This window comes from Megalops cyprinoides, chromosome 4 (genome assembly GCF_013368585.1).
Source record: "Megalops cyprinoides isolate fMegCyp1 chromosome 4, fMegCyp1.pri, whole genome shotgun sequence".
Classification (NCBI taxonomy): Eukaryota; Metazoa; Chordata; class Actinopteri; order Elopiformes; family Megalopidae; genus Megalops; species Megalops cyprinoides.
The window spans coordinates 44,467,736-44,483,921 of NC_050586.1; the positions used below are offsets into that span (position 1 = coordinate 44,467,736).

The 16,186-nt window shown below is 38.9% G+C and overlaps 1 protein-coding gene across 1 annotated transcript in view; it reads right to left on the bottom strand.

Moving 5' to 3' along the window:
- The window catches only part of LOC118776507 (netrin receptor DCC-like), a 195,831-nt gene that overhangs the window by 52,832 nt on the left and 126,813 nt on the right, over nt 1-16,186 (bottom strand). Inside the window, exons 14-15 of the mRNA XM_036526869.1 lie at nt 4,213-4,323; nt 2,987-3,181 (exon numbers count right to left, since the gene is read on the bottom strand). Of these exons, the coding sequence (XP_036382762.1) occupies nt 2,987-3,181; nt 4,213-4,323 (306 nt within the window). The remainder of the gene's footprint in view (nt 1-2,986; nt 3,182-4,212; nt 4,324-16,186) is intronic.

Here is a 16,186-nt window from a genome sequence, read left to right on the forward strand (position 1 = left end):
AAATGCATATTAGCCTAAAAGATCGATCCATAAATTTTACAGATCGATATCGAATCGGACGAATTTCAAAAAAAAAAAAAAACGATTAATCGAAAAAAAACGATATTTTTGCACAGCCCTAGCAAATTTTGGAGCTGGATATTTACAAAAACAATTCAGGGTAAGCACCTTATTCAGAAGCATATCACCCTTCACCCTTGTGTCTGTATATTTGTGTGCCTGTGTCTGTGTGTAATAACACATTTTTGAAATGCCTACTTCACCTTACACTGTGTACACATAAACACATACACAACACATAAAGCACATAACACTGCTGTTTCACCCGCTCCCATTTCTCCCCTCCTTGCCTCTATAGCTGGATAGATGGAGGCAGGCGGATTGTCTCCAAGGCTGTCATATGCTAATACAGTTCCTCAATTAAGCTCTGGTGCTTAATAACACTCCTAACAAAAAGAGATAATGTTTTATGTTGTTTGCCCTGTTTATCCTGATATACCTGTGCTGGTAATCCCACAATGCAGCCTTGTATAATTAAGAATACAATGGGGTTTGCTGCTCCTGTGTGGTTCAGTCAGCTAAGGTGTGGTTCTGGGTGCAGGATGAGTCCTGGGTTTAAGTTTGTGTCATCTGTTGGCCCTGACTAGGAGTCCATATCGGTGGAACACAATTTAACTCATTCCACTGGTGTAGGGGGTTCTACTGTCACACCGTTCTCGGCACACTGCGTCTCTAAGGTGCTGTCAGGGAGATGTGTCTATCCTCCTTTCTGTGTATGCTTTCCTGTCTTACTGTGGGACTTGTCTTGTGAGAATTAGCAGTGACATTGTGCACCTCTCTGTGACGGTCATGGAGAGACCGCACATGTCCACTGCCTTCCTTGGGCACGAGTTGCCTTTGTGTGAACTCCGCGACACTCGCAAACGCACACACGCTGACAGATGCCGATAAGAGCCATCAAGCTTAAGTCAATGCGATGCCGCTATTGACGGACTTAATGTTGTCGCTCACGAAATCGACGTTTTATAACGGTGAATGAAAACGCTAGACAATCTTGTGATTATGCTTTAAAACATCTTTATTGTGCTTAAGTAGGCGCGCAAACTTGGGTGCCTTAAAAAAAAAGAACAACGTAGCATAGTCATAACGTGTTGAATGCTGCTCCTCGGTGTTGGCAAGTGTCTCTCCGGTGGCAAAGGAGTGCCGTGGGGAAACAGCGTAGTGTATATTTCGTTCCGGCCACGATTGGCCCGGTTTACCTTGCTTGTGGCCAGGAGGGGTGACAGAGACGGCCCTGATCAAGCCGCCTCCGTTTTAATCCTCATGTGTCATTTGGTTGAATTGTACTTTTGCTAAAATCTGCTGTTTAAATGTCGTAGGGTGTTATGATGCTGCATCAGGATTTGTCATGTTGTTGTTTGTGTTGATTGATTGTTTTATGTCCCCCCCCCCCCCCCTTTATGTGAATGGTGCTGGTCACCTGTGATATGTCTGTCTGTCTAGTCTCATGGAGGGAGTCTCGTGTTGGATGTTGGACTGTGAGTACTGCTGCTGTAATATTGTTCTCTGCCTTTTCAAAAGAGACCTAGCAGATTTTGTACTTTGTTTTGTAGTTTATTTGCGTTCAGAGATTGCTATTTTTTGTTTGTTTTTTCCTTTCTTTTTCTACTTAAAACTATTTTGTGTTATTTGAACTTTGAATGTGGACTCCTATTGATTAGTTTTAACATTAAGCCAAAAATAAAAATTACTTTTTGTCCATCTTATTCACTCGCACTCTGAGTTTTTGGCCTGACCCAGGAGCCCTCAGTGGCACCCTCTCGTCCATTCCTTTGCACTCTCTCAGAGAATTGCATTTTCTGAGCCCTAGCAAGTGCAGAGGGTGTTGCAGTGAGATAACAATGATGGACAATTGCCCAATCCAAAAAGGGTGTAGAGGGGAGAGCAAAAGGAACATATTCTACAAAGCAATACAAAAAAGAAAGCAAAGGGATTAGCTGCATAGGTGGGCTGATTTTCTTTTAAAGGTGTTAAAACAAATGTACAAAATACAAATGTAAAACAAAATAACAAATGGGTATAAGAAGGGCTGTGGTATAAACATTTAGATTTAAAATGTGCCACTGTTGACACTGCTATGTTGTTGAACTCTATATCCCCTTTCAGTACCTGAATACTGATACATTTTATATTTCTCCATCCATGACTTGGTTCAAGATCAACTTTGATGTGCTCAGGTCAGTTGAGGACTTGGGAAGAAAACCCAGGGTCACTCACCCTTGTAAAAAAATGCATCCATGTCCTGTACATGACAGTGTACATAGTGCACTGACTATAAAGGTGCGTTTTAACCAAACGCAACGCGAAATTTTGCTTCACTATCCTCGCACGGGTTTGATGGCTTGCCTAAAAAATGAAGAAGCGAATTTCGCGCCATGTCACAGCATTTTTTATTGCACCAACGCTGCTAGCAAGTTTGCTAGAGACAATAGAAGACAGTTAAGTTATCTTGCGTTGCTACCTAGCTAGTTAATTAGCATATATAAATACCGCACACAAGCAGTTTGTCATTTCTTGTGAACTCTCTTTTCTAAGAAGTAATGTTTCTCTAAAGTTTCAAAGTTAACGGTCAACACAAATATGGGTCCATGTTTTGAAACGTCAGCTAATGGACAATACCAATCAGCCTCAGATTTCTGGAAAGGGGGTGTGGCTTCTAGCCCTACTTGAAGGTGATTGGCTTTCGCCAGGCTAAATTTTTGCTCGAGTTCAACAATTTTTAACTCAAGCGAACGCTCATTTCGCCCATTTCGTGTCGCTTGCATTTTCGCCGCGATTAACTCCATCCATTCGCCTCCTGCCATTGACTTTTCATGCATTTGCGTCACTCGTAAATTTCGCGTCTCGTTCGGTTAAAACGCACCTTAAGGAAAAAGCAGGTACAGAACTAGCCCTATGGTAAATTAACACACACAGAAGCACTCACCAAGGTTTTCAATAGAGTAATAGCGCTGCTTGCTGTCCACCCTGACAGTCTCGGCATAGGGGCTGCCCACCCCATACCCAATGATGTAGCCTCGGACCACAATGTTTGGGTTCAGAGGTGGGGTCCAGCTCATGATGATGCTTGTCATCAGGGGGCGCACATGCAGAGAACTGGGCTGGTCTGGGACCTGGGATTCTGAAGTAAAGCCGAAATTCAAATACATTTAAGATTAGGAACATCATGCTTTTTGGGAAATTGAACACAATATGTTTTTACCAGGTACATTTTGGTTTACTGACCTACAATGTATCGGTGGGTATCGTGTATTCTGTCATTGATTCCCCATCTTATCTTTCTTCCTGGATTTGACATGTATCACATATGATAGGTGTTGTGTGATAATGTGTATCAAAGCCTGTTTATGATTATCATACTGTATATTGTGCACAGTACAATCACAACGTGATCTGTGCGTGTGTAAATGCATTTATATACTGGATAATTAGTCTCATGATGTTCTGTGGGATTCTACCAGGGGCAGTGCATTACTAAGGCATGTGGTTCTACCCCTTTCAGCTATCAATCAATGCAGTCAGTCACATTAGCACTGCTAGAAAACAATGCCTAGATGAAAAGCTGGCTGAAATTTCATTTTGTTTAAGGGATTAAGGTATTCATTTACAAAATGCTGAAGCACTGCAGCACAATACAAAGTCATTTAAATGGTATTGCCCAGATACAAATCTAAATACCTCATGAGAAATGCAAATTTTCGGTCTTCAGCACCTACTATTCTGAATGGTAAAGGGAATTTAGAGGCATCATAGAGGAAACGGGAATAATTACCTCTGGGAGGAAAAAGAAATGCACCCGCACACAGCTTAAATGCACTCAAGTCAAACTATGCACACTTTTTTCATTCCTCCTACTATTTTTGGTTACTGTGAAAATGTGTTAATTAAAAGAAGTATGCGTGCTTTCCTTTTCTTCTTCTCCAATTATCTCCTGTAACTCTGATGCTGGTGGTTGGTTCTGCACCTGGTTCTTTGACTTTATGTCTATTCAATCTTTGTGTCTGAACTAATAAATATGGATGGCCAAAACATGTATGACACCTGGTGAAATGACCATCTATGGGCTATGCGTTGTTGACCTTTAAACATTCCAGTAATAAACCAGGGTGTCTGCTGAGCACACCTCTAGATTTACTGCACATTTTTGCTCACCATCGAGGTCATTCTCAGGAGTCTCTGCAGTGTACCAGTCAGTGGGCGGGCCGGTGCCATTGATTGTCAAGGCAGACACCTGGAAACTGTATTGACTTCCTTTCTCTAGGCCTGCGGAGGAAAGCACGCTATTAGAGAAACCCTCAACATTGCAAACATCAATACCGATATATTTCAGATGAACTGCCTGGATACAGTTAATGCCATTTTGAAACACCTGGGACACCCAGTGCACAGCTTTAGTTGAGCATATTTCAGTTGTCCTTAACTTGATATGAGGAGCGAAATCATAAAAAAGTATGGTTTTGTATAACAAATTTCACAATTGTTTCATGGCACTATTACTTTCAAAGTTAATGCAACAATGTGGTTGGGCCATAGTTTTAAAAAGGTAATAAAATTTAAAAAGTAATACACTCATTGTTAGATTTCAAGATTCAAAGGCAATCACAAAGACTTTTCATATACAGTACCATACAGTGTTGAAAATAACAATCTATTGTATTAACCAACAAAGCAGCAATTAATTACATATTTGGGTAACGCTTTATAATGAGTGTTTTAAATAAACCATTTACAAGGTACTACCAAACGATTAATTAGATATTTACAAGCCCTTACAAGACATTAGATAACATTAGTAGACTACTTACAAATAGTGTATAAGACACTTAAAAAAATGTTGTAAATGCTTAATTCATGCATAGCACACGTTTATTAATGGTAAGCACATAGTCAATAAAGTCAATAAAGATGTTAAAAAACCCATATAAACTTATAAACGTATAGTTAATTATTTAGAAAGATAATAATAAATGGTGTATAACACAGTAAGATGATTAATTAATGCATTTACTATGCCTTTTTATCAGTTTATTGAGGTTTTTTGCAACTCCCCAATCTAAAGTGAGTACTATTTATACTTTAAGTTTATAAATTATGAAAAAAACATTAATTGCCAATGTATAACCACACAATACATTGTAAAAGATATGAAAATGTAACTTTCTTTATTACAAAACACTGTGGATACAAGACCACAAGTGAGCATAGAGACACGTTTTTTTTTTTTTTTTAAGGTAAAAAAAAGGGTTTTCGGGTACTCATAAGTCATGTGCAACTTATAACTGGAAACCTAAGCCATTTAGCATGGATAGATATATATATATATATATAAACATTTTACACATTTCACTGAATGTCTGTCTTTTATTCAAAACTGAATTTGAACCTGGGATCACTAAATTCTACAGCTACGCTGTTAAAAAAATTATATATATATATATATATATATATATATATATATCACAAAACCATCATCACATGTGTCACTGATTGAGTTTAGTAAAACTTTCACAAAACTAGCACTAATTCAGCAATCTGAAAAACCAAATCTCTGGCCACAGTTAAGGCAACAAAGCTACATCAACAAGCCAATTTACCAAATTTACTTAACGTGCATCTGGAACAATCCCACATCACCCATTCATAATTTCCCCTTCCCAATGGGCAGCAGTTGGCCTGACTTTTTAAAGACCTGAATGGCATCCTCAACCCCTGAATTGTCATGAATGGCATGTAGACATTTTGTAGAGAAATCACTGAGCTTATCCTTCCTTGAGTGCTGTTCTTTGAGCTCAGCATACTTCTGGGGGGCAGCAATGGCAAGCTCTGCATATTGCAGCATTGCTAACGATTGTGCTGTGATCCACTCCCACTTTCTCGCAGGCAGCAGCCATGGATTTCTCTCTGTTGAAGGCCCTCAGCACTCTCCGGTACACTGTAAGAAATGTTTGTAAAATTTACAGTAAAAAACTGTTAAATACCAACAGTAAAAGACTGTAAAATTGAAAACAGTATATTAGTGTAGTAGATACATGGAATTACTGTAAATTCAGAAATGGTGTTTAACTGTACTTTTTACTGTAACAATATGTAAAAAAGACATTATTTTGCTGTGGAAAATATAAAAGTTTGTTAAGATTAACGGGGAAATACTGTACTGTCATAAATATGCAATCACACTAAAATTAACGGTATTACGTTGTTTAAATTACAGATTTAGCTGATGTGTACTTTTAAATTTACGGTATAAAACTGTTTACAATTTAGCAAGAACACACCTTAATTTATACAGAAACAAGATGTTAAAAAAATATGGTAAAAAAAATGTTTGAAAAAAATATTTAAAAGTATAGTATATAGTATACCCCTCTAAGTCAAGAAATGATACATAACTTTAATTTTTACTGTCATGTGGAAAACACACATTTTCACAGTAAAAATGTAGTAATAATGTGAAATATAATTAGTAATTTTTGACTTCAGCATTATAATCCTCAAAACAGGCCTGCTGTGACTGTAGAGTAGGCAGTATTGTGTGCTCTCAGTTAACTGGACCGTCACCGTCCGAGAGAGAGGGAAAGGCGAGATAAACACTGTCCTGAACCACCTTTTGCTCACATGCACTACAAGCAGGAGGCTACTACTACAGACCAGTAGACACGAGTGTGTTTAGGGCAGAAAAAGTCTACTCTGGGTTCTTTCACTTCTGTAGACGAAGAAGAAGAACTTCCGGTAAGGAGTGCAGGTGGACGGCGACAGCAGCTGTAGCTGGGTGCCTCTCGAGAGGGAGGAGGGAGCAATACCTGCTGAACCCGTATGTTATCAGAGAGTTGTAGTGACAATTGTTATGCCTGCTGAACCCTTGAGGCCCGCCAACAGGAGAGAGAGACGCGCGCAACGTAACGGTCACGCAATTCAAACTGCAAGCAAAGATACGTTACTCTAAACCGTCTTTGCTGCATGGTGGTTTTATTTTCTGAGAGGATTAATTTGTTAAGGAGCAACGCGACTAAAGAACACGTAAGTAAAATGATCTTGTTACGAGATGTTTGCATGTCTAAAGAATTTGTTCCAGTGTGATAGCAAACAAAGCTTTGTAATAATGTTATGTTAAGCTTGCATAGGTCTACTACATACGTGAGGTAAAATTTTACGCGGTATTTTCTGCAGTTTTGTGTTGCCCTCGCTTAAAAGGTGAATGTTAGCTGTCCTTAACTTTACAAAATGTGTTAATTTTGCTAAATGTTAGTTTAGCTGAGTTGTCTTGTGTCACATTGTGTGTGTTGTCCCGAACATTAGCCTAGCTTACGTTAACGTTAACATTAAGTCGCTGGAGTCAAAATGTTGAATTGTAATTTCTGTGGTAGGTCTGTTAGGACTTTGAGAGGTTATGTGTTTCACTGCAAACTCCACAGAAATGAAAAGTGCTGTTTATTTAAGTGCTTTGGAGACGGGTGCAAGCAGACATTTTGCAGGTATGGAGCTTTTAAGGCTCATTTTTACCGGAGGCACAATGTTGTATCTGCTAATGCTAACGAAACTGTCGGGATGGCTGTTACCACTTTTAAATGTGTAGTGGCGTTGTGTGAACGTCAGTGCCAAGACACCCAAGAATTGATTTCTCACTTGAAGGAGCATATTGTAGAAGGACGTGCTGTAAGTTGTCCAGTTAGAGGATGTAATGCTGACTTCAGGGTCAAGTCTTCATTTACCGCGCATATGTCACGGAAGCACAGAGGTTTTACAGACAGTAGTGTAAGTGATGTGTACAGAGAATCTGCTTCTCATCCGTCAACATCTACTCCACCTGAATCACGTGACTTTGTCCCTCACTGTGATGCTGGTGCAGCGACAGGCACAGATGAGATCGATTTGGACATATCTGAAAATTTCAGTGATCTTTATCTTAGAAACGTGAGTTTGTTCTACTTGAGATTGCAGTCACACTTCCTTCTACCTGCTTCAACTATTCAAAACATTGTTGAGGAAATGCAAAACATACATGAGTTGGGTCAAACATATACTTTGAGTAAAACTCAGTTTGCTGCTAAAAAATGACACAGCATTATCAGATGAGGACATAACCAAGGTTTGTGAATCTGTCAAGGGATTTGATCTGTTCACTGCATGTCATACAGGGCCAATGTGAACAGCTTATTCAAGAGCCAAGTCTTTTAAAGAAAAATTCAACTATGTGGAACCCAAGAAAATATTTTTAGGAAGAGATGAGAACAGGGTAGATAGGTTTGCCTATTATGTGCCTGTGAGAGAGACTTTGAAATGTTTGTTAGAATCTGATCTGTGGCAGAACTGTGTGTCAGGAGAGCACTCCCCCAAGTCTCCTTCAGATGTTCTAAGTGACATCAGTGATGGTCAGATATTCAAAAACAATGATTTTTTTGCTCAAAATCCATCATGTGTGAAGTTAATTCTATACCAGGATGCCTTCGAAGTAGTTAACCCTTTAGGCTCTGCCAAGACAAGACATAAAGTTTTAGCTGTGTATGCATCTGTTGCCAACTTACCACTGCATGTACGGTCTGACACAGACCACATGTCACTTGTGTTGTTGTGTAGAGAGAAAGATTTCAAAGCGTTTGGGCATGCTAAGGTGTTCTCTGAACTACTAACAGACTTGAAGGAATTGGAGGAGAATGGGATTGTTGGATCAAGTGAAACAGTCAAGGGAACCTTGTATTGCATTGCTGGAGATAATTTGGGCTCGCATTGCATCGGTGGATTCTCTGAAAATTTCAGCTCCTCAAAATATTTCTGCAGGTACTGTCTAATCAACAGATCTGACTTTCAGAGTGATCCAAATCTGTGTGGATCAGAGAGAACCATCAACAACTACAGTTCTGCTGTTGATTGCCTGCAGACTGAAGGTACATCACCAGATGTGGAAGGAGTAAAGTTTAACTCTGTATTTAATTCTTTGAAATACTTCAATGTCTGTCTGCCAGGTTTGCCACCTTGTCTGGGACATGACATATTTGAGGGTGTTTTGTCTTATGATGTAGCACTGTATCTTAAGTATTTTATAAAGAAAAAGACTTGGTTCACTTACTCCATTCTGAATCGACGCATTAAACAGTTCAAATACTGTGGTTCTGATACTTCTACAAAACCATGTGAGGTCAGCCCCCATGGAGTTAAACTCTCAGGTCAAGCTGTACAGAATTGGAATTTTCTAAGGCTGTTGCCTCTTATAATTGGTGACAGAGTTAAAGATACAGCAGATGATGTGTGGCAGTTGACTCTGCAGCTAAAAGACATTGTGGACATGATATGTGCACAGAAAATCTCTGTGCGTCAGGTTGCATACCTTGACATTCTTATTCAAGAATATTTGGAGTCAAGAAAAACTCTATTCCCAGAAACTGGCCTGAAACCAAAGCATCATTATTTACGTCATTACCCAGAAATGATTCTGAAATTTGGGCCCCTGATCAGACTATGGACAATGCGCTTTGAAAGTAAGCACAGTTACTTCAAGAGATGTGCAAGAAATTTGAAAAATTTCAAAAACCTCTGCCTTACTCTGTCTGAAAGACATCAGCTGTTACAGGCGTATTTTTCAGCAGGATCAATGAGCAAGCCTGTCTTCCAAGATAAAGATGGTTCTCCATTTTACTCAGGACTATACAGTGAATCCATTCAAGATGCAGTCAGACAATTTGGCTTCACAGAGACCAACACAAAGGTCACAGTAAAAATTCTCTATAAGGGAACATCATATAAAAAAGGACAATTCCTTGTCATAGGGAACATTGACTCCATGCAGTTTGGTGAACTTGTACTCATTTTGATAAAAATGACACTGTTCATTTTCTGATGTCAGTGTACACATCAGAATTCCTTTCTGGGTACCACCTTTACTCAGTGAGGAAAGACAATGAAAAAATGCAGTGTCTGAACATCAGTGACTTGATTGATTTCTATCCATTGCCATCTTACATTAAAGATAGATACCAAATAGTTCCTTTGAAACACAGTGTGTTATCACATTATTAAGTGTCTTGGACTGTCATTCTGGGGTTAATTGTGCCTTATTCACTTTCATACTCAGAAATGGATGATGCAGAGCAAATCAACATACGCAGTGCTATCAAGAAGGTGTTGCCAGACCTCGCAGCCTCAATCTTGGATATTTTAGTGGAGACACTTCAATCGTTGGGAGTAGAGACCACTGAGGATTTTCCATTCATTCAGGAAGCTGATCTCCTTTCCACACTGAGACCAATTCAAGCAAGAAGATTGGTAGCTGCCTGGAAACAAACCAGTAAGTTAACATTTTTTGAAGTAGGTCTGTAACCAAAGATGAAACATTATTTAAATACATTTTGTTTATTCCATTCTTTACAGCACAAACCAATGAAGGCCATAGCCAGTCAGCGCTGTCTTCTCCAACCTCCTCAACAAGCTCTTCAGTCAGTGTCTCCTCACCGTCCACCTGCTGGATTGCTGCGGCAGACTGGGTTGACAACTTCCAGATCCCATGGACGAAGTTTCCTGAAGGCTTGATGCAGTGTTTAGAGAGAGGGAAAAGGCCAAGTCCACGGGTACGTAGAGAAATGGTCCGGATTGTCGTCACTGACATGATGAATGTTTGTGCCTCTCCAAGTACCAAAACCTCCACAGAAGTTGCCAAAAAACTTGTTGCAAAATATCCACAGTCACTGCAAGATGTCATCGCAGGTGATGTAGTTGGACTAGGATATCACTCACTAGTCAAGCAGTTACAAGCCCGAATCGAAAATGTGAAACGGTCTTCAGCACCAAGGATAAAAAAACGCAAACAGGGGTCAGATGACTGCGACACTGATGAAATCCCAGCTGAACAAGGGGCAGCTATGCAGGACACCTATGGCTGTATAAAGTGGGATATGAAATATATGCCAGTGAGTGAGACACCAGAAAGCCAACAGGAAAAGAAAGACAAAATGAAAGCACTCAGTGAACAGACTGCCTTCAGCCCAGACGAGGTACAAACTCTAATGAAGTGTACCTACTACTCCCAACGCAAAGACATAAACAAGGGAACAGAGCTGCAATCCCTCCTGGAGGAGTGGCCTTTTTTATTCCAAGAGATTGGCATGACCGTACACTTCCAAGAGCTCACTGGGGTATCGCTGAAAGAGACTTTCCTCACCAATATCGAAAAAAAGGGAAAACGGCTTCTGGACTTCATGAGAACCATTTGTGCAGAGAAGAGCAAAAGAATTCTTCAGGCAGTCACAAAACTTGACATTCTGAGAGGACAGTTGGAGGGCTGCTCGGAGGATGTTAAAGACATGGCTCTCCTTCTTCTTTCCTACTTTGATGACAAAGAGGAGAACCTCTTCCACTATGTTGACCAGACATGTGTGGCAAAAGACGTACCAGTGGAAAGATTGCCTGTGAATCCATGTATTATTGTATGTGGTAAGTGTTGATCAGTTTCACTAAGCTAATGTTAAGAAGTATTGCATGAAAACTGTTATGCATTGTCATGTTTTGAAGTGCTGCTTCAAAGCCTAACAATTTTGATAAGACTGAGTTTGGATGGTAATGGCTGGTCTGCTCTTTTACCTTTCTGTTCTTTGCAGGAACCTCCTGCTATGCCTCGACACACTTCATGGTGAGTGTAGATGGCAAGATTGTGAATGACCACATCCCCAACTTCATCTCTGCCATCTGTCTCATGTTTGGAGCATACTATTGCCTGAATATTCACTATCCTGTTGATCTGGGCTCAACACTTGAGTTCCTTCTGAGGTAAACACATGTTTATTATTTTTTTTATTATTAATTTTTTTTAAATTCCTTGTTTAGAAAAAAAAGTATTTTTAGTGGTTGATTATGAAATTATGTTCAAAGGTGTTTCTTCATGATCAATCCTGAGAGGGGCACAAAAGTTGAAACAAAGAAGAACAGGAAGCAGCTGTCGGTGAACCCAAGAGTCCTCACCCTCATCGCAGATCTCGCCGACCAGGACTGGAGAGGGACATGGTAACTGAACTGTTAAGTCTGACCTCTTGCACAGTGCCATCTGTATGAACAGGTATGAAACGGTGTACACAAGGGCTGCAACTAATCATACTTTTCATAATCAGTTGATCTGTTTGTTATTTTCTTGATTAATTGATTATTGATTGGTTGTTTGGTTTGGTCCATAAAATGGCAGAAATGGTTAAAATGTGGATCATTGTTTTCAAAGTTCCAGGGGGCGTCCTCTGATGTTTTATGTTCAGTACTCAAAGATATTCACATTTTCCTGTCATAAGAGGACTAAAGACACTGAAACAGAAACTGACTTGATTAGTAGTTAAATTTATGTGAACTGGGTCGTTGTGCATTTTCTGTGGAATTGTTATTGCCTTGATTACGTGAACAATAAGCAGCAATTTTGTGTTTTTTTTTTTTTTTTTTGCAATTTGTGTTAGAGGCTGTACTTTTAGTTAAAGGGTCAAAGGTCAAACAATTTGAAGGTATTACTTGAACAATAAGATTAAGGCAACAGCAATTTAGTGAAATTTTTATTTATTCATTTGTGAGAAGCTGCTCTTTCAGTTACTTTAAACAATTTCAGGGTAATACTGACTTCCATTACTCAATTCCATTACTCAATTCTAATTTTCTATTCCATACAAGGAGTTTTCTAGTTTTCTAGTTTTGGCCTCTCTATTAGAAGGAATTTTTCAGAGCATTTGATCAGACAATTTGGCCTCACTGAGACCAACACAAAGGTCACAGTGGAAATTATGTAGTGTCACAGGGAACATTTCTCCATGCAGTTTGTTTAATAGTGTTTATTTGATTAAAGATGACTGTGAGGAAAGATGTTTAAAAGAGGTGTGGTATCTGAGCATCACTTGACTTGATTAAAGTTTGAGTTGGGTTTACCAGTTTTGACTTGGTTTTTATTCCCAGAGGCAACCTTTCGGAATACTCAAGTAATTATGCTACTAGCAGTAAGTTTACAAAGCTTCTTGCATTGGGGTTGATTTGAAGGTTTACATTATATTAGTTTTATAATATATCATAGGTTTTTCCATCGAGATTTGCCACAAACAAAAAATATTTTCAACTGTGAAATTTACTGTTGCCAAAAAGGTGTATGTCGTATATTTTATTACTGTATTTTTTACGGAGAAATTCTGGCAACCACAGCTGCCAGTATTTTACTGTAAATTTTACAGATTTATTTTTAGTTCACTATAAAAAGGTTTATAATATAGCTGCTATTTTTAAAGAAAATTACTGTAAATAGGTTTACAATAGCTCAGTTTTTTATATAGTAATTTACCCTAAACAAAACAGTTTTCAACCATGAAATTTACAGTTCCTAAAAAAAGCATACCGTAATTTCTTATACATGGTTGCCATATTTATTACGGTAGTTTACTGTAAAATAGTTCACAGTCTACCTGTTATTTTTACAGAAAATTACTGTAAATAGGTTTACAATATATCATTATTTTAATAGTAACTTCCTGTAAATAACACTGTTTTCAACCTTGGAATTTACAGTTCTATAAAACCAATACCGTAATGTCTTATACATGGTCACCATATTTTTTACGGTAAAATTCTGGCAACCACAGCTGCCAGTATTTTACCGTAAAAAATACAGATTTTTTATTACAGTGTACCGTCCCACAACCTCATCTGGACCACGTGCTGACATTTTGAAAAAGGTAAAGTAAAATTATAACATAATACTTTGTGAATTCAGTTTTGAGAATTCAATGTACTTGTCCTGTAGATGAGGTGTGCATGCCCTTAAGTGACATGAAGATGACACACAGGATCAAAAATAAACCAAACTGTATCAGGTTAAGTATGGCACACCCCAAACAGCCATAAAACTTAATTTCATAGCTATAAAATATAATAACATTTCTAATTACCCCTTCTGACACGACTCTGACGGCTTCTGCTTCTTTTCCCTCTTTTCTCTGTCCTTTTCTTCTTACTTGGTCTGTTTTTCTTCCTCTTCCTCTTGCCATCATCAGAAGATGGGGAATCTGATGAGGAAACAGTAGAGGACGAATAACTTGACTCAGAAGAACTGGACGAATCATGCTGAAAATTGGCATGGTGATGCAGCTCTACTGCCATTACTACACTGCTTGTTGAGAGCCCTACTGTAGTCAGTACATTTTAATACCCCTTCTATATTTGACAATAGCCAATGTTAGCTAGTATTGCTCACATGTAGCCAGTTGCTCTTTTAAGAAATCCCTCTCCTTCAATAGCTCTTTCATCATTTCTTGTTGCCATTCTAGTTTTTGCTTGGTCAGCTCCAGCTCATGTTGTTGTTTCTTGGCTAGCATGAGTAGTTACAGGGTATCTCCAGGTTTCAGCAGGTTGAATTTAAGACTTCTCAAGATGCTTTTTAATGATGCTTGAAATTAAATTTAAGACCAATTTCAGAACAAAAATGAACACAAAAAGCTAATAACACTCAAATATACTGAAGCTATGAAACGAACAGACAGTACAAGTAAAAGACCTTTAATTTAGATAATTTAATTAAATACTGTTTAAGAACCCTCAAAATTAACATTCGCTAGGTATCTTAATATAACTAGTGATAGTGGATAACATTAACTAACTAACGTTTGGTGGCTATATGTTAACGTTTGCTACTTTTTCAACTTACCAGCTTTGTCATCCATTTCGTAATTCTTTCTGTTAATGTTTCTCTTCTTTGGTTTTGTAGAAGTCTTCAGAAGTAGAAACCGCCGCTCCAACACCTCCATATCGGGTTTATACATGTCGGGACCTGACATGTTAGCTAGCCAACAACTCTGCTTTTGTGGTCTTTAGCTCCTTCACAAGGCATGTCACAGAGAGTACCTGTAGCTATGGCAAGGTCGGAGGATGCCTAATATCGTGTGATGTATCAGGTTGTAGTTTTAGCAAGATAATTACAGTTAAGGTCAGAGATGTGTATCAGATCTGCAGAAATGCTGATGACCTTGGTAGGATCACTGCGACATTTCTGTATCAAGTCTGGCTACCACTATGCTGCGCAATGTAAGTGATGTGGAACGTAACCAATGGGCAGGATTCAGCTTCGCCAGTGACATTGTTAACAATGATCGGAAAGGTGAGCGGGAAGTTTGGGGGAGTAGACTCGCTAGCAAACGTTAGTTACTTATCCTCAGTTATCTTGCTTGAATTGTATATTTTAACGACTTTATAACCAAGTCTACTCAACTACAATGGCATTACCATGTAAGCTATAGAAGCTTATTTTTGAGCGCACTTCCAAGTAGGGCTGGGCGATAGCCGTCGCGATTTATCGAATAGCTATAGCGCAATAACAGCTATCGTATCTATTCGGCACTCGTGTCTATTCAATGTTGATATCACAGCAACAGCACTATGCTGCTTCCATGTGGTAGATAGAAACACATGGCTACAAAGATAGAGTGTAAACTAGGGCTGTCAAGTGATTAAAAAATGTATCTAATTAATTACATGCTTTGTGATTAATTAATCGAAGTTAATCGCATATATATATATCAATATTTGCCGTGAGAAACATTTTATGTCCAAATTGTGCTTTATACAACAGTTAGTTCCGACCAAGTAATTTGATTGGACAAGAGGCATTCCATGAGTGCTGATATTCAGTATAACAGCACTGGCACTTTTAACTATACATACTGTATATCACTCCGCTTTACAGATGTTCCAATGCAATCGTTGATTACACCAACGCGAACTTAATTCGCGTTTCCTGACAGTGCAAATGTAGATATGTTTTGTGTATGATATAAAAGAACCTAGCTGGCCTGTAGTGATGTGCAGTTTGTGAATGAACAAATCCTTTTGAACGAATCTTTGAGGTGAACTGAGTGTACTGAATCCCTAGTCTAAAAGATTTGTTTCTTCCTCTTTGCAAAAATGCACGCTGATTAGCTGGCATAGCAGCTATAACTCTCCCTCCAGTGGATATTAGATATGCGGTCTGTCCACGAAGCAGCCTATCGCGTACGTTTATGACGACAACTACCCAATGGCTGAAATGCTAAAACTCTCGAAGCACCTCCCACTGGCCATCTTGGCACAGCTGAAGATGTGGGACAATGCAAAAGATCCGGTGACTACAAAGATTCTAAACTCCACCTACTGA